General features: G+C 47.4%; 3 protein-coding genes across 4 annotated transcripts in view; 2 read left to right on the plus strand and 1 right to left on the minus strand.

Annotated features, from left to right (window-relative positions):
• LOC126567280 (uncharacterized) overlaps positions 1-18,474 on the plus strand; it is a 92,915-nt gene extending 74,441 nt beyond the window's left edge. Inside the window, exons 4-13 of the mRNA XM_050223540.1 lie at positions 2,811-3,152; positions 8,128-8,490; positions 11,361-11,696; positions 15,703-15,911; positions 15,994-16,317; positions 16,394-16,946; positions 17,052-17,516; positions 17,581-17,834; positions 17,918-18,082; positions 18,163-18,474. Coding sequence (XP_050079497.1) covers positions 2,811-3,152; positions 8,128-8,490; positions 11,361-11,696; positions 15,703-15,911; positions 15,994-16,317; positions 16,394-16,946; positions 17,052-17,516; positions 17,581-17,834; positions 17,918-18,082; positions 18,163-18,474 — 3,323 coding nt within the window. The remainder of the gene's footprint in view (positions 1-2,810; positions 3,153-8,127; positions 8,491-11,360; positions 11,697-15,702; positions 15,912-15,993; positions 16,318-16,393; positions 16,947-17,051; positions 17,517-17,580; positions 17,835-17,917; positions 18,083-18,162) is intronic.
• The window catches only part of LOC126557930 (UNC93-like protein MFSD11), a 240,393-nt gene that overhangs the window by 212,398 nt on the left and 8,935 nt on the right, over positions 1-19,060 (minus strand). The window lies entirely within an intron of this gene.
• LOC126556714 (protein GPR107) overlaps positions 1-19,060 on the plus strand; it is a 381,205-nt gene that overhangs the window by 185,926 nt on the left and 176,219 nt on the right. The gene's annotated exons all lie outside the window — the stretch shown is intronic.

The raw sequence follows: 19,060 nt of genomic DNA on the forward strand, positions 1-19,060 counted from the left end.
AATTTGAACTTTTGAAGGATTTCGTTAATTGGTGGCCGGGGTGCCACATCCGGCGGTGCAGCCAATTCGCCACTTCCCACAGCCAGAGCAGGTGCCATCTTTGATTGTGAAACAGGAAGCGACAAATTATAATACAAAGGAAGCTGGTATTGCAATGGTGAAAGTCTCGCTATATTAAACAAGCTGCTCCTGTGTCTGATGTCATCAAGAATAACAACAGCTAGATGACTAGAGCTAGAGATTAGATCCTGACAAGTACGATAGATGTAGCAGACTTTGTAGAATGGTCTCTGAGGTATTTTTTTCTGGCAAATTTGGTTAGTGTGTATTTCTCAGCACACTCTTCCAGGGCTCAAGGAAACAAACGTTGAAAATCTAGAACAAGCTATGTGACTTTCTGGTGTCCTAAAGCTTGGGCGAGAACTGAAACAGGCGGCATCCTTCTCGTAGGAATGTTAGAGTCAATTTCTAACCAAATAACCTTTTCTGCCCAACGGCCAACACTTCATCTCTGTTACCGAATTGATAACTTCTATTGAACCTTCCGCATGGTTATGTCTGTCTGTGCGAGTGTGAGGTGAGTTTTTGGATGGTAAAAGTTTCCCAGGAAAGAACAATTTCCAATATATTTCATCCAAAACTATTCCATCGCCATCTCCGCACCGTTTTGGGACCGCACACCCCCGTGGAGCGGTATCATAATGCCAACAAAAAAAAGCCTGCCCAAACGTTGAGATAGTCGCACCCTGCTGGGGTGGAATATCCAACCCACGCATACATACACACACAATCTTTTGGGTCCGGTTTCATGAGATCGATTATGTAAACTGTGTTGGAAAAGTTTTGCCGCTCATAAATAAAATATCCCTGACCAGCGTCCACCCGAGCAGTCCGGTGCCGTTTTTTGTTTGCGCCCGGAAGACGCACCGACGGAAGAAGGGGCTAGGAAATTCGCCAAGCCGGAAGGTAAATTTCAATAGCAAATCATCCATGTAAATGCCGCTCGACCGACGAGGGCGCCGTCGTCGGAGGTGGAGGTGTCTTGAATATTTTAATTCGGGGTTTTCGGTTGTTATTTTTGCTGTCGTCCTTGATGCTGCTGCTGTCCAATCAACGTTATGGCATAGGGGTTTCAGGGACCGTTTGGGGAGTGACACAGGGGGGCAAAAAGAGTATCCTAAACGAATGCTTCTACAATCCCGAGATGCGTGGGTTCGAACATTCCAGACTTGAGTAGCATCCGTTGACTGATGGGGGAGAGAAAGATAGGCAAAGGTCTTAGAAATTTTGGACCCGTACCTTCAGAGAGGGTTAGACTTTTTTATTTGGATTGGATGGAACCATGGAACGAAGTTTATTAATGCCACTCGTGAAAGAAGCATCGTTAGACGTTTGGAGTTCCGTCACAATGTTCACGTGATCACATACAGGGGCAAGTCCAGGGGCTTACATTCAAGGCTTCCGGCGTACGCTCTGCAGAGTAGTTCGCGTTAACGGTTCACCTGCTTAATCTGCACGAAAACCGATCCACGTAACGCACCTGCGTGCTCATCGGTACGGGTGATACATTCCGATAAAGCCGGAAGCGTACAGCCAGACCTCCGACACGCAATACCCGGTCGGACAACGCCTTCACACACCGCTCGTCTGATAGGCCTGCCGGCAAGACGCCCTTAATGCCGGAAAATCCCGGGGCATCTCGGCTGGCGGCTGAATGCCTCGGCGAATGAATAATTTAAAAGCACACCTACCCAATTACTGTTCCCTCCAACGTTCCCACGTCCTTATGCTCTGGCTCATGACGTTGCTGATCAGGAGCCGGTGTCTACACATAGCCGCGGCAGGTGTTTCGTTTTCGGTTCGGCGATTGCATGCGAGCAAATTTCCCGGAGCATCGGAATTTCCGAAACCGGAGGGGATTGGGTTCGCCCTAATGTACCCGCACGGTACCAAATGAGGGTTAACTGATGGTGCTTCCCACTGCCGTACCACCTTCCACCTTATTTTGCCACACTCCACCGGTGGCATTAATCTTCCAATCGAGATTGTGCATTCATATCCTATGATGCCCGTACGCCATCGGGAGCTTTGCCAAACCGATTCGTCGGTAAATCTGTTCCTCGCTGACTTCGTCTTCTTCGGCACGCACCGCGCGTGCACCCGTTTCCGGTTCCTCAACACTCAGGGCCCCTCCCCTGGTTCGTCACAATTCGTCCGAGCCGATTCCGTTCTCGAAAGCTAATAAAATTTTATGCACAGCACAGGGGAAATAAGCTAGCTACTGATACTGCTATGAATATTAACTGGAATTACAGGCATGCCGTTTGCAGACACCATCACACGCTCGGTCCCATCGCTCTCGGCGTGGCTGACCCATCCGCCGTACTGCCGTTCGAAAACGGGGAAAACAATTCCTGCTTCCAATGTTCAATATTGCGTTTTGAGCGGAAGTTTTAAGCGATGGTCCGATCCTTACGAAGCTGCAAACGATTGTTGGAGAGCTTGGAATGGAAGACGATTGAGATTTTTATCAAAATGGCAAATATTTGTCGAAGTTGAAGTTGATGATTGATGCAGTTAATGAGATGGAGCGAGAGAACGAGAGAAGATGGGGCTCCAACCATGAAGCTCCATTTAGTATTCTCCTCCTTGTCGCAAACCTATTGTAAACTTGAGAAGTCATTTCTCGTCCCTCGTCAAGACTCGGTCTGCAACACACGCGTCCCAGTAACGTCCCTTCGATAGATTGTTTCGAACCTTAAGCTAACTCATCTAATGTTGGCCAAACGATTTCTATGTTTCATTTACAGATAATCTTAAGTCAGACACAACACAATATTTCCATCAGTACAACAACAACAACCACGGCGATACGTTCCATCATCAAACCTTTCTAGCGGACAGTGCTGGCAGTAATGCTGATGGGGGTGGCGAGGATCTCGAGAAGCAGCCACCTCCACCGGATTTGGCCTGTCTCCCCGGTACCGGTCAGCTACTCCACACCGACCAGCAAGATCTGCAGCAGTTGCAGGATCAGGTCATCTACGTCAGCCGCAAAGATCGTAACAAATTCTGCGGCAGTTTGCCAAACCATCTCGATCTTGATGCGTCCACAATCGACCGGGACTGCGAGGCCATCGTCAAACAGAACGGTAAGCTACTATATTCAGTTCTCTTCACTTCCTGACCGTTTGCTACAAAACTATTGACGCGAGATATTTGAGATCGGAGACTCGGCGTACGTGTGTACAGCTATTACGCTACACATGGTCACGTCCTACAAAAAAGCCACTTTACTAGCACTTGATAAACATGACATACTCTATCTGTCAGGCTTCCCAAATCCAATAGGGTGCTGTTTGTGTGTGTGTGTTTTCCCCTCTATCGATCACTTTAAAACATATTATTTATCCGTAATTGAATTGCTTCGTCCTAGTGTATGTTCGACTGACAGCTTGAACGTTGTGTGTGTGTGTGTGTGTGTGTGTGTGTGTGTGTGTGTGTGTGTGTGTGTGTGTGTGTGTGTGTGTGTGTGTCCGTGGCCGCAAAAATCATTTCCTCGCACACCTGCACCTGCAAAACAGTGTCCTTTTTTATGTCCGTTTGCATGTTTTCCATCGTTCCATCCTCTATGGGAACTTACATCGACAGGACGACGAGTCCCACCAGTGTGCAACAACAACAACTGAGGGAAAAACACACGCACGGGCGAGTATATGTTAATTTTTCCCACTCTCCACAAAAGGCCAGGTCAGGTCATCCGGTAACCGCACCCGGAACTCTATATAAATATATATATGGATGGCTCAGGACTCGCGCCATTACGGTGGGAGATACACGCTCCAGCGAAACCGGCGAAACATGTCGACAAACATTTTCACATTATAATTAAATTTTATCCTCCTTTTCTACCGCCATCTTGCGGGTACATTTCGGATACTGGACTGGACCACTCTTTATCAGCAGCTGTACTAGTTGTTGTCCACCGAAGTTATCGAGATTTTTTTTTTTTTTGTTGTTGGTGTTGTTGCTTGTTTATTGTCCCGTTTGCCCGCTTGAGTCCCAGTTCTATTTTGCTTTTCTGAAGCCTATGGTGGTTTGAAATAAAAAAAAATCCCCCCAAATACAAGCACTCTGTAATTGCTCACATAGAACTCGCATCACTTGAATGGATGTGTTAACTTTTTTGTTGTTGTTGTTGTCAAGTTTCGCCCACGCTTCGCAGTGTGTTTGGATATGTGTAGTTTGTTTGGAGAAACTTTTACCGACTCGTTAAGCTGTTCATTTTGTTTGCTGTTCTCAACACAGCATCCTAAACAACGACTACAATTTCGTCTAGTGTGTGTCAGTGTGCCTGAGTGCTTCCTATAGCACCGATCCTCGTGTGGCTGCATGGTAGGGAACACGCACTGATATATGGAAGCCGGTTGCCAGTTGACAGCAACCGGCAACTTAACACCAATCGTCTAGAGCCAGCCAAAGGCTCTAAATCGTTTCCCGTAGGAGGGCAACCACACCCACGCCTTGTTAGTGTGTTGGTGTGTATGTATATGTGTGTGTGTGTGCGTGGGGTTTTTTTTTATTTGCTCCAACAAGCGATCCCGAAAGGAGTGTCATGTACATGGCATGAAAATGGCTTCACAATTTCCCCATACTCTTGAGTTGGGTACGAATTCCCGAACCCTTACAAAAGGGGATTGGACGTTTGGAGTAAAACGCCTATCAACTGCATCCTGTTTTCTCTCACTCATTTGTGTGTCACCCTACCACCCTCTCACCCCTGGTGCTATCCGGTCCAATCTGGTGGCTCTTAATTTATGTACAAAATATGATGCGCAACGCCCCAACCCGGGTACCACAACCTCCGAACCAAAGACAACAAACAAAAAAGCGATGACGCAAAAAAAGGCCAGCGGATACGTTGCTCCCATTTCCAGCGCCCTAGACAAGCACACAGCACGAAACCTCGCTCCCGTAGGAAACGTGTGGCCTCCCACTGCTTCAGTGTTGTGCTTTTCATGTGTTCTTAATTTAATAAACTGCTAGAAATAATCACTGCAATAATAACGTCAAACGCAATCTAGGCCAAAGAGGAGGGATATCAGATCAGCAGTGTGGCGATAGAAGCTTTCGGTTATATGTCTCACCCCCAGGGTCCCCGGAGAGTTTTCGGTTTTGGTGGAGGAGTTTGAGAATAACTTTTGCTTTTTTTTAATGCGCATCTCTGTTATGCTGTTTGAAGCAGGTTCTTTTCAATGTCTCTTTTGTATTCTGGAGAGCTAGGTGCGCGGCGGGGTAAATTTTGGACGAGGCAGTTATTGTGTTCCTCTCGCTCTGTCAATTGCCAGCGGTCCTACTAGGCGTTGTAGGAGTACGAAGAGACCGGTGACTCGCTTTAGCACAATGAAGATGTTGCAGAGGCACCACATACACACACACACACAGACACACACATGCACACTGAGCTGTCAGCCATCTCTAGCCTGGTTGGTTTCCAAAAGTCGTCTCGTCTCCGAAAAGCCTAACCTAACCGCAACCTCAGCGCTTTGCGGACGTGCTCTGGAGACGGACGGAGCTCTTGGTGGTCCTGGTGATGACGGTGGACTGCCGCGGATCCTAATGAATCCCCCGCTTGGGCAACTGAGACAACAAAGTCTCGTTAAACAATCGTGTCTTTGCCTTTTGCCAAGGGGAACGCTTCGTTCCGGGAGTTTTCCGCTTCCAATTACGACCAAAACCGTCGGTCGGTGCTCCCTATCTATCCTTCCGACTGGGTGCTCTTTGCATTACGGGCCACGAGCGTTGCGCTCTGCCAACGGGTACATCTCGAATGCAAATATTTAACAATGGTGTCTATGACGATGGTGGATTTCTGAAGGCGCTTCAAGGATTTCTGTTTGAAAGCTGTGACCTAAGCAGAGAGTGGACCGCGTTTGCGTGCGGTTTCTATCGGTCTTGGCGTGTTGTGCGTCTTGAATGTATGCTACACAAAAAATGTTACATCAAGAACGCTACTACTGTGTATGTATGTGTGTGTGTGTGTGTGTGTGTGCTCAGTGTCGGAATTCTAATTACGCTTCCTGCAAGTAGCCTCGAATGAACTTCCGGACAACGAACATTACCATAGGCAGTGACCTCGTAGCACTTTGAAAAGAAGATCCTGAGCGGTTTGGGTCAGGTTGTCGCGAGCAGAAGAAGCCATCCACTGCCAAGACAAATTTATTACACGCTTCATTAAAGACCGACTCTCGGATGATCGGCACGCCAACCTTCGGCCGGTAAACTCCCACAATGCAGGGCAAAGTTGTTTCACAGTCCAGTAAACAAGCGTCTGGACATATTGGAAGGTAGACGCTGGATGATGATTCCTCCTTTCGACGGATAAGGTGATTACATCATCCGAGACAGGTCGGAGGTCCGCTTCCAGCCCTTCTTGTTGTTGGGATAATTGATGCATATTGAATTCGAAATCGATAGCTCCCGGTTCGGTTGGAAGACAGCCGATTTTTCCCTCAGCATCTACAAGTAACAGCAAAACAAAAGAATCGATCCCGACAATCGAAGCAGCAGCGGAACCCATTACCTTATAAGACCCGGACCAAAGCGATGGTGAAAGTATTAGTTAAACGACCGGAATGGTAATTATAATTATAGGGGTTGTCTAATTATAATGCCCCATTGACATTATCACGCCATCGAAAACAGCCGTCCAACAAGAAGAACCGTTTCGCAAAGGAAGCCTTTGCGCCTTTGACTTCGATCGATGGGCTTGATGGGTTCTCTGTTTTTTTTTGCGTCCATTTTCTTTAGTCTAGCTGCTCCCATTTTCCTGCCGAGACGACGCCTCGTTTGCGTGCGCTTTAGCTTTTGAGTGCTACCATAGAACTTCCTGCGAATACCATGGGACCAATGTTGTCTGGGATAAGGGTTCCTGTTTATGTTTATTCGTCCCGGGTTTTTTCTCTCTCTCTTCTCTCTCGACATCTTCCTTTCCACTAATCTTTCCGAATTATTGTTGTTGTTTGTTATCACCCCATTTACCGAGAACCTTTTCCCTAACCATCCCTCGCTACGCCACACGTCTGTCAGTGTGGAACTGAACTGACCCGGGTCAGGATGTAAAACATCCAAAGGTTAAAATATGAACTCTCGATGCCAATTTAACCAGTTAACAACTGCTTTTTACGAAACCACGCGACCACGTTTCTTCCGTCTCATCACCAGAAAAAAAAAAACAAGACCAAGAGGCTCGTGTGTTATTGTTTCTTATTGTCGACCCCCGTTTTTTTATTTTTTTTTTTTATTTTGATAGGAGCAAATAGAGAGTAAAGGCGAGTAAATATGTTCAAAAAAGATAAACATCCCAACTCAAACTGCGAGCCAACAAAAAGCACGACTGACCGTTCTCAAACCCAAACCAAGAAATGAAATAAATACCCGGCGCAAAACAGACTTTCGTCGGTTATCAAACGTGCTGTTTTACGGGTTTTCTCAAACCCAAAGTTGTTCGCAAAAGGCCAGGTTGGAGACAGCTGTGTCTGTGTGTTTTTGGTTTTGAAATCTTTGCCCCGTCCACCCACAAGTTCCCCAGAGAAATCTTCTCCGTACCGCCGCACAACTTATTAGAAGGATCAGTTTTAGTTTGTTTAGAAAAGAAACTGTTTGTGTGTGTGTGTGTGTGTGTACGGACCGGGTTGGCCGATCTCTTTCTGGTTGTAAAAAAAGGGACTGGGTAAAGGTAAAACGATAAGACAGGTGAAAACGCTACCGTTTAGCAATATAAACTCATGAAAAAGGATCTGCAATGTGGTATGTGGTCTGTTTCGATTATCTCCGCGGCATGCCGTGACTGTTGCCGGGGTAGAAGTGATCGCTAGAACATTTTATTCCACTTATACGATCCTTCTGCTTGGAACAGCAGTGCAAGATATTCGCCTTCGATTTTTCACTGTGCTATTGAATGGACAATCTTCACGTAGTAATACACAAACTGACCCTAACGGTCAGTAATGAACAGGGTTTCTTTGAACTTATAAACCGCGAAAGAAAGGTCGTCCTTACCTTAAAAACATGTGTAAGATTCTTCATCTTATATATAAAGTGTTGTTTTGCTTCCTCTCTTTCCAGAATTTCTGCAGGCGAATCTGAAAAATGTACAACAGCACCAGCAACAACAGCAGCAGCAAACTGCATCACGAACCCTTTACAGTCAACCGGGGGGAGAAAATCCACCACCTCCGAACGGGTCACACGCGCCACACCAACAACTAACATTCGGTGGAAGCGTCCCGGTTCCTGATCATCCATCGGTAGCTTCGTTGCAACATTTGCATGCACAGTTACCAACATATCAGCAACAACAGCATCACGGTTCACCGCTGCTGCGCTCCAACCCTGCGACGATAGGGACTACGAACGCTGTTCCTGGCACTGTTGGATCCGGAGCTGTCGGGGGCGATGGTGTAGGAAACAGCACATTCCGATCGTCAGGTACGTGCGTCAAACACAGAGACGGAAAAGAATGTTCGAGGAAGATCTTTTTGCCGGGGAAACATTTCTCTCTTTTTGCACGAATAATGCCAATAGCAGAGCGGTCGTCGTTGACTTTCGGAAGAAGCTCCTTTACTTTCGCAGAGAGCACATTTGGTCCTCCGAAAATATGGCCAGAATCTTTGCACCCAACTTGACAGGCGATCGACAAAGTTCTTACCTTGAATTGCACGCCTTCCTGAAGGACAGGCATCTACCAGTAACAGCAGTGTGTGTCCTTAATTAACACTGTACCATTTCCTTCCTAATTAAGTCAGTCCCTCAGTTTGTGTTCCGCGTCGGTGTGAGATCCCTACGGGCAACATCGTCGGTCGTCTTGCTGTTCGCTCCAACTAGGCCAAAGCCGCTCAGCTCGGGAAGACTCCTTTAGGCCCTTTTGGACGATTCTAGCTTGTGCGATAATTGATTCTGATTTTACTAATTGACAACGGCAACGGAGTGAGTGTGTGTGTGTGTGTGGAAGTATTTTCTTTTTCGGATGTCTTTTTGCGCGCAAAGTGTCTTCTGTCTTCTGTCCATAGTCCGTCATTCAACTCTTAGGAGCTTTTGTTTTGTGATTTCATTTTCTCGTGAAGTCGTGCTACATTGCAGCAACGATGGGGTGATTTTTTTATTTCAATGGCAATGGCGCAATGCAATGGCGCCATTGCAATGAACGATTTGTTTTCTCTATGTCCTCTTTTATAGTCACTTGTCACTTCCCGAAACACACCGTACCAACGCGGAGAACTTTAAACATTCCCGAAAAGCAATATTCTACTCAGTGCCATTCAAAGGGAAAACCTTGGCGAAAGTGAAACGATCCTGTGTCCTTACGGTTGCGAGAGAAATCGATGGAAATTGAAATCAACATAACTAGCAGCTTACGGCATGGGTTGATAAGCTGCCCGCATGCATCATTGATTCGTCTTCAACATACGGAAACTCACATTCGGAGCGAACATTTTCTCGGTAAATCTCCTTTTACTATTCCGTTTTGCTTAACGCTAGCAGCAACAGCTACAGGATGTGCGTTCACCGGAAACAGTGTACAGGGTAAGGTTTTTTCCGTTGCTCCGTACTCCAATGCTTTCAACCCGTCCAGCTACGCAGGTTTGTTTCCCTACCGAAAGAAAAATTGGAAATAGATTTTCGTCCTCACGTCGTGCCTCCCGCAGCGTTGGATAAATCGCCACGAACGGAAACGGAAGCCTGCGAACATTTACTATCGACAGCCAGCCGTCAGTAAAGCTTGCAGTTACGCGAAAATGTGCCACTGTGTCAGCGACAGAGTTTAGGGGTTCCATCTAGGTCGAAGCGGTAAGGATGCTACTAGCGCTTCCAGTCCAGTTATTTGTACTGCTCCGCATTGGGTTTCTTGACAATCGTCGTGCGGGAATTTCTGCTCCAGCAACTTGGTTGCAACACACCGCAGGAGAGTAAATAGTGCTGCAAGTAGACAGACTGCCCGGCTGAATCTGGATCAACTTTCTTATTTCGTAGTTCTATTACGGCATCTCCAGCAGCCAGCTCAAGTGAATGATGCTATTGACGTGAAGCTCACCATGAGCAGACACTTAAAAAGCGGACAACTTTGGGTTTAAAGAATCGTTACGTTTGTAGTGCAGCGGTTTTAGTGTAACTACCCCTGCGCTCAAGCTACAAAACTCTCCCCCGCCCAATGAATGTCATTATCTGCTCTAACATGCCCTGGGAACCGCCTTGCATGAAGTACCGTCCGAAGTTCAAGTACCAAAAAATATGTTACAACCAACGCAAGTCGCCATTGCTAGTGTGCGGAGTATCGAAAGACACTATAAATTTAACGTCAGACTCGGTGCCCATTAAACCCCGCACGTAGGACACCGGTAAGAACGAGCAGCGAGCAAGATATGTGTGTATTGGACGGTTGGCCGAAAACTTTCGCCACCCCGAATTCACTTCCACAGTTCGGCACAGGGCTACCCTGTAGTCTTCTAGTTCTGAGCTGCCCGAAACTGTACAAGGATCGGATTGTTCCACTTAGCAGGGCTACTTTCGAGCAAAGCATTCCAGGCACAATAGAAACGCACTGAACATTCCGACGGAACTTTTGTGCTAGCCTCTCGAACATACCACGCCACCGTGTCCACTTTGGAGTGCAGTAGCTCCCAACGACGGGGCAGGGCGGGTATCACTAACACGACATCCCAGTCCCACCAACCAATACGATTCTCTCCTGCAGGAGAGAATGTTTCGCCCCCCCCAAAACCGTCCAAGATTCTTCAGCATATGTATATGGTGTGCATCAGAAACGGGTTGTTGGAGAAAACCGTCTCCAAGACAACCCCTGCGATGGGGACTTCTTTCCAGGAAGCATGGCTGGAGCGAACTTTACCAGTTGTGCGAAGTTGTGGCGGTAATTTTGCCACCATTTTTGGAGGATAAATGGAAACCGATTGGGGGGATTGCCTAGCATTTGCCACTCGGCTCAGTCAGTCCTCCTCATGAAACCATCCGGGGTTTGCCTCGAGCACTGCGTGCTAAAGTTGCCTGCTATTTCAGTTTAGCGGCACCGATACGGCAAAGTTTATCCACACTCGACTGGATTATGCTCGGGCTGATGTGTGTGGTGCATATCAAGCATCATTACCATCACATGACCGCTTAAAAGCTGGAGTGAGTGCAATCCGTTGCCATCGAGTTCAAGTGTGCCATACGTCCTGAGCGCGTCTAATGCTAGTGCCTCTTCAATAAAGCCAAGGACTCAGCTACACTTTTAAGTTTAAAATTCTCACACTAAGAATTATTTAAGAAATATCGAGTTTGTTCTTTGTGGTCCCTAATTGTAGACGCCAATGTCAGCGGTCAGCAGCAACACCAAGCCACGGCAACAATCCCAAATCTGCAGCTGAAGTTGCCCCTGCACCGGACCGCGATCGATGCCGGGTGTGATCAGGGCTACGGCAGCGAACGATCACCGGAAGACGATCTGCCACCGCCATTGCTGCTGATGCACGAAACACAGTACATCGAGATTTTGGCCTCATCCTCCACCTCCTCAATATGCGCCACCGCCGCACCATGCCAGCAGCCGCCGGTGGAGCAGCAAGCGGAACAGCAGCAACCTTGCTGGACGCATGGCACCGACCAGGTGGTCGTCGGACCGTACAGTTTTATTACCAAAGGTAAGAGAGAAATTTTTCTCCTTCTTTTTACTGGCGTTACTATCGCCTCGCGGTCTTTGGCCCTGTCTGAGAACTCATCCAAACCGCTTCAAGTACTGCAAAAGCCTTCGACGTTCTTGTGGCTTGATCTGTTTCTGTTTGCTTCCTTGTGGTAGATGGGTTCCTAGATAGGTCCAGTCCGGTGCGATTTGATGCACGGTCACTAGCGTCTTAATCACCGGACCGAACACTGATGATAAGGAAACTATTGCACCTTTAAAGCCCAATCTCTGTAGCCTCCTCGTCAATGGCAGAGCCTTGTTCTTCTGTCTTTGTCGTGATTGGATTAGCACGGCTAACAAGCAAAGTATTCTCGCAAAGTACCAAACGCATAAAAAAAACACCACAAAATGGATTGATTCTGCGAGAAAGCCTAAGGGATAGTGTGTAAAAAGCATACTAAAGGAAGACATTTGGAATTGAAATTGAACCGTTTTTCGTTCGTTTTTTTTTTTGGCTGTCCCGAATTTTCCTTGCCCTTGTCAACACCGAGAGAGACTCTGAGAGGGGGGGGGGGGGAGAGAGAGAGATAGAGAGGGGTTGGTTCTTCCCCTTCCTTCTCCAGTTCGCTTATGGTAAGCAGGAATCAGAACGAACAGCGCGTATCAACCATCCTATCTGCCAGATTCAGCCAAACCAAACGGTTTCGCATGCAGAACAGATAGCAATCTGCGTCCGCTGGTCGGTGCCATTTTTTTGTTGCTGTTGTCCTTGATTTTCCGTTGCTCTCTGCAGAAGTTCTTCTGTTGTATCAACAGCAGCAGCAGCACACAGAAGAAGGAAAAGAAAGGCCAACCAGCATCAATTTCGTCCGTCCCAATGAAAGACGGAAGAAAATGAGATTCACCAGCTACCAGCCGGTGGCATGACGGCATGACGCGCTCACGCGTTCTGTGCCGTTGTAACAGTGGAGTTTTTTTGTTGTTGTTTTTATTGTGATGGTCTTCACATATTTTGCATCTGTATGTTTACATATATATGTGTGTGGCTATGTGTGTGTATGTGTGTATGTCTCCATCACAAGATGTACAGGGTACGGTACGCAACGCAATGATCCTCTCGCTGCCGTGCCTGTGTAATTCAAACCAATCCAATTTATTCCTATTCCCTATAAACAGTTACACATTCAGTCAGATAAATAAAGCAAAATTTTCCCCATGCTTGCCATTCATAGGACGGGCGCTCTTCAGCTTTTTTTCCTTTTTCTGAGTGAAGAAAAGCTGCGGAAAAACAGTGAAATGAAAAGGAATGGCAAATCGGTGTGGTGAGCCGGTCCTGTTCGCGATTTTGGTTAGCCGTGATTTATGTTCGTGCCCTGGCTCCATCCCTCCTCCCTGCCACCTGAATCTCGCCACACACACACTCCAAAAGAACAATGGGAGAGGAAAAGTGGTTGAATTGCACTGTTGGTTTTATGTCTGCACTTTCTGCCTTCGCACGCCATCTTCCCGTGAAGTTGCTCTCGGTGTTGCCCGAAAGTAGAGTTTTTGGTGGTTTTTTTCTGAAATGTGTCAGGATTAAGGGCGGTGAGTCTAGGCGTCAACAAGTGTTTCGGCGACAGCGGCAAAACAGCGTCATTAACGAGCAGCAAATGAGTGTGTAAAAACCCGGTTGAGACCTGTAGCTGCTGTATCGATGCTGGGAGGAACAATTCACATCCTTCGAAGGATGAAGTGTCGGGTGAGCATTTGAGTGAGAAGAGTCGCTAGCAAAATTGGATCTGTAAAGAGCTTGGTTCATTTTTTAATAGCTTTAATTGCTGTTTGTCTAGCGGCAGTGCGAATGTGAGTGCGTGCGTATGTATTTAATTTATCGCCAAAAACTCCTAGCAGTATGTAAAGCACGCATACAACGGCCGGATCCAACATACGGCTGCGTTATTTACACCCGCAACCACATTAGGAAGTTATAAACGTTCGCCATCGTCGAGTTTCTGCTATTGTATTTCAGCGAAACCACCCAACATTCTGCCAGGAACGGGAAGAGAGTGGGAAGGGTATGCTGGCAACCAGTGCTGTTTGGTTTCTTTGCCCGGAACGTTAAACCGGGGCAGCTCCGGCCTCGGCTTTAACTGCCACAACACATCCGGATAGGGTTTTTGTGCAGAGTGCTTTCGCATGCACCGAGCGTGAAGCAGTGAAGCAGCACTCAGGTGCTCATGTTTTATGAGCACTTTTATTTCGGGTATGGTCCACCATACTAAACGCGCTACCACAGGTGCAGTAATTTAGCCTGACAGTGTTGTGTATCCGATTTTAACTTATGCTTGGTTGTGTGTAAAAAAGCTTTTCCTTCTTACGTTCAACAGCATAAATTTCCCAGACGAGAGAAAGAGAGAGAGAGAGAGACTCTTCTTCTTTTGGAGGCACAGATGGCATTTTCTTTTTATGTCTAGGATAATGTGGGTGGGTTGAAGATATTGCTAGAGCTAGAGAATGACACATTGTACGAATCTTCCTTAATGTTATCAAGGTGCGACCTCGTTTTTATCTGTGAATGTATGTGTGTGGCTCAAGGACTTATTTCGTGACGACCAATGACGTACGGAATCTAACGCATTGAAAGTCCACAGAAATGCAGTAGAGTTGACCACCGGAAATCGAATTCCACCTGACTGCTAACCTTTCGCCCCTCCACACTCTTCCGGTGCAGAAGATGGATCCGGCACGTGACAGTCTCGAAAACTCTTACAGTCCTATAATATTCTACAAAGAAAGATCCCAACTCCCTCCTCCTTCCCGGAAGCACCACGCCAGGTGACGGCCTGGGATGACCAAGAAATTCTACCGACAGAATTCGCACACCCGCACGTTTGCCGGATGCAAAAATGTTCTTGAAGGCACACCTGGCTATTCTGGAGTCGTTTTTGCCAATCATTTTTCATTTCCTGGGTTCTTTCTAGGGTTAGAGATTCACCTTGGTGGGTGGCTATCAATTTGGAGTAGTGATATCAATTTTTTATTGTAGGTTATAGAAGAAACTTCTTCGTCCGGTTTGGTACTAGGAGTGATTTTGTGACTTGCATTGTTTATTGATGAAAAGTCTTTCCAACAGTCCGGGAGACCCATCTCAAGTTATTATGGATATCAAGTTTGTAACATCAGAAACTAAATCGACTAAGACTTGTGCTTTTTAACACACAATTACTGTCATTTTCGTGCAGTCTCGAGTGCTAATGCCTCCTTCGGTATGGCGAGTAGATAACTGGCACACATCTTAATGCTTAATTGCCAACACAAAACAACAAACGAGATGTATAAATACAACTAAAATGGACGTGTAGTCAGCGAACGCGAGTGTAAATTAAAACTAAACAAACCAGCAAACTAGGAAATCTGGCGGGAAGCCATGTTGAGTTTTTATTATTCTCCTCTTTGCAGTGACAGAGCAGGGCCAGCAGAAATCTAGCGATGAGAGACGATTCAAGCGAGTATTATGATGATAATGGTGACGTTTAAGGATGTCCGCCAGCGTGGGGAAAGGAACACACAGGAACACCTACTATCAACAAATACTGCTCTTTTATAGCTGGAGCAGAAGTAATAACTACTGCAGACAGCATAATAGGGTTGCCTCTTGTGGAACCAACTGCTTATCATAAGCATATGTGTAGTTTTCTACATCGTCCACCACCCGTGAATCGCTCCCATGGCACTTTTTCCTATGTACGTTATAGCGTTTGCGTGTAGTTGGGTAATAACCGTTCCATTCTAAGTGACGTTAAGTAATTCCTTTCCCGACCAAACGTCTAAATATTCTGTAGGAGCAAAGTTATCAAGCGGCGAACGGAGCGTCTGCATGAAGGGTGTAACGTCATTTTCCGCTTTGAGAAGCAGGTTCATCTCTCCAGAAAAAGTTCAAAGAATTCCTTTCTGCTAAAGATGCCAACAGCAGAGCAGACAGAGAGTTGTTGTGCTAGGAATGACTTAAATCTGTTAATGTGTCCCCATTATGTTCCCATCGACAGATTCCATATTCTTCGTCCAGGTGTCCAAGGGCTCCCGTGGTCTTGGCTTTTCGGTGTCAGGTGGGTCCGATTCGTCCGCACCGTATCCGGGACTGATCCGTATCAAGCGGCTCTTCCCACACCAGGCAGCATGGGCGACGGGGATGCTCCAGCCAGGAGACATTCTTCTCGAGGCAAACGGTGTCCCGCTTACAGGACTCACAAACTATGTAAGTACTGGCCAGCCACTAAATGTCCATTTGTGCAGTGTTATCTGATTCAAAGCGCATGCATTCCCACATTGCTATCAAGCTTGCACTGGAAATTTTGCGCAAAGCGACAAACGTCGTAACGCTCACCGTTTGCCGACCAAAGGATGAACAGTATCGCAAATTATCGCCGCCGACTGAACCACCCAGACCACCGCTACGCAATGCCCTCTCGTACGACCAAGGACATGGATCGAATTCAGTACCACAGTCACCGCTTCCGGTCGCCATTCCTTTTAAACAACAACAGCAGCAGCAACAGCAAATCCACCATTTCTTCCCTCCTCAAAATAGCAGGAATTCGCAGCTGCCATCGATGGCAGGTTTTCTGCCATCACTCGATCCCATACAAACTAACTTCAATGGGGTAAGTTGTCCGTATCCTCAATTTCTTTATTACAAGGGTTAAAGGAACAATCGGTGTTTTTCGTTCATGTGAGCAGGAATTCGAAATTGTACTGACGAAACAGCAAGGTTCGCTTGGGTTTACATTGCGCAAGGAGGACGAATCCGTGCTGGGTCACTACGTGAGGGCACTCGTTCGCGAGCCGGCCCTGAGCGATGGGCGCATTCAACCGGGTGACAAGATAGTCGCCGTCAACGATGTGCCGGTTTCGTCCATGACCCACGAAGAGGCTGTGATATTTCTACGCCAGGCAGCCGACGTAGTGCGGCTTCGGTTGTACCGTGATCAGGCTCAGACACCGCTCTCGGCCCATTCGCCAAGCGAGCCAAGCATCAGGGACCGGACAAGATTGTTTCTACGCCCGGAAGCGATCAATCTGCTGAGCGAGCTCGCCGCCAGTCGGTTTCATCGTGCCGCTGCTGGTTCTGGGTCGTCAGTAACATCAAGCCACACGAATTCACCGAGACGTTTGCGTCGTGCCGGTGCACACCAGGCCGGCTTCGACAATAATGGCTTCCACCAACAGCATTCCAACGACACGTTCAATTATTCCGACAGCTGTTCCAATGCATCCACCATTGTCAGCCAAGGTAATGCACACAGTGCCTTTTAACATTTTGCACTCGCACCACACTTTTAACACAACCAACACTCTCACTCACGCCCACCCGCTCAATCCCCTTTGCTTGCGACAGCCGTGGATGATCTGGAGGAATCGTACTACTGCGATGAGGAGATCGATGCCATCGTCGCTAGCGAAGACAACCAGTCCAACGGGGAAGAACACGGACCAAGGCCACGTCCCACATTCCTAGATCTCGACGCTGGCGCCCGGTTTCAGCTGACCGGCACCGGCGCCACAATACAGCAGCTGAACAATCTCGATCGCGACACACTGAACGCTCCACTGCGGTACGGCTTGGAAGGACCTGGTACGCCCGGTATGACCGGTCCGGATCCGGACGGGCCGAACTTTGTCAGTTTGCCGTGCGAAACGTTCCTGGTGGCGTGCAAAACCGAACAAGATCTGCAGACTTCCGGTGACCAGACGGAGGCAATCTATGTGCAGCATTTTGCGCACAAATCGCCGCTCTATTCGTCGGTCAACATACCTTCGCGGGTTGGTGCGGCCGAACTGGTGGAAGCAGTTGAACGAGGAGGTAGGTATAGGTGGGCAGAGTGTCAATTTCCGACAAACATAACGCTGCTCGACAAAATTTACAGGGAAGAAGAGTCTAATGAAATGGAAGGGAGCTACACTGCTGGGAGATGAGGAGGAAGTTCAGGGCGAAGCAACGAAAGCGGCCGAGCAGGGGGCAACGGAACAGCAGCAGCAGGATTCGCTGATTACGCCGGAAGCGGAAGATTCTAGTGCGGCAGCAACGGCTGGCACAACACTCAGCACCGCCACACCGACGACCGAACGCGAATTGTTTGATCTGAATGCGAGCTGTGGAACGGACAGTGAAGGGAATCAGGTAGTTTTTTTTTTCGGCAAGTTGTAAGGAATCTTTCCCTTCTTTTACACACTTGTGTGTGTCCACTTTTTATCCCGGAATAGATTTTCACCGTTGAGCTTAACAAAGGATGGAACAGTCGGCTCGGCTTCAGCCTAAAGCAGGACAATGGCCCCAATGGGTCAACCCGCACAGTCATCAGCGCCATCTACCGGGACAGTGTTGCAGCACGAGATGGTCGATTGCGAGTGGGCGACGTACTGATAATGGTAAGTGTTTTACTTTACAAGCTCGTGTTCGAAATCTTCACACCAACACACATTTATATACCCGAACGGCGATACAACAGGTTAACGAAGACTCGGTCGAAGCTGTACCGACGGCCCAAGTGATCGAGCTGATGCGAATCGTGCGTGGATCAATCTTCATCACACTCATGCGGCCGTTCGGTGGTGTTGGTAGTGCCGAAAGTACCCTGGAACCGACACCAGAAGAACCGGTTGAGCCGTCCAACCCAGGCACGATTACTTCAGTGCATTCGGACGAACGTACTGATGCTGATAGTAAGGAGAGTGTCACCTCCACTACAACCGTAGCAAAGCAAGAAAAAGCAACCAGTGAAGCTTGTGACTTTGCCGAAGCTAGTGCAGAGCGTCAGTAGATGCGAAAGTGCAAAGTGCCGCGTGATGGTTTCTTTGATACGTTCACCAAAAACAGTTGCAATTTGAGGTGGTGCAGCGATAAAAAGCCACAGAAGTGGGGTTTCTATTTATACTCTTACGTTAACAGCGTAACAGGTGATTTTAGAGTGTCATAGGCAAAAGAGACAGGCATAACAGGTGACGTGAGAGGTAAGTAACTAGTTTATAAAAGCTAGACAGGAGAACGTAGGTGTATGTAAGGGTTATTCATTCCGTACCGGAAGCCATAAGCTTCATTCCCAAAGATAAAATGCCAGATAGAGAGATAGAAGAGGCTAGAGGAGGATAGCAGATAGAAAAGAACACACAGTGCGAGGAAACACAAAACAATACGAGAAGTACACATACAAACAAAATCGCATGATTTGAAGAAATCCTCGGGGCAAACAAAAAAGAATATTGACCCACGCCCCAAGGATTGAAAAGCGATAGTTCCATTTAAAAGCAACTTATAGTAAAACGAACGATGAGCTAATTAGCATCAGCCTCGAAGATGACTGGAATCAAATATAATCAGAGCTAGTAATTTTAAAATCCCCCCAGTCC

This window comes from Anopheles maculipalpis, chromosome X, assembly GCF_943734695.1.
Source record: "Anopheles maculipalpis chromosome X, idAnoMacuDA_375_x, whole genome shotgun sequence".
Classification (NCBI taxonomy): Eukaryota; Metazoa; Arthropoda; class Insecta; order Diptera; family Culicidae; genus Anopheles; species Anopheles maculipalpis.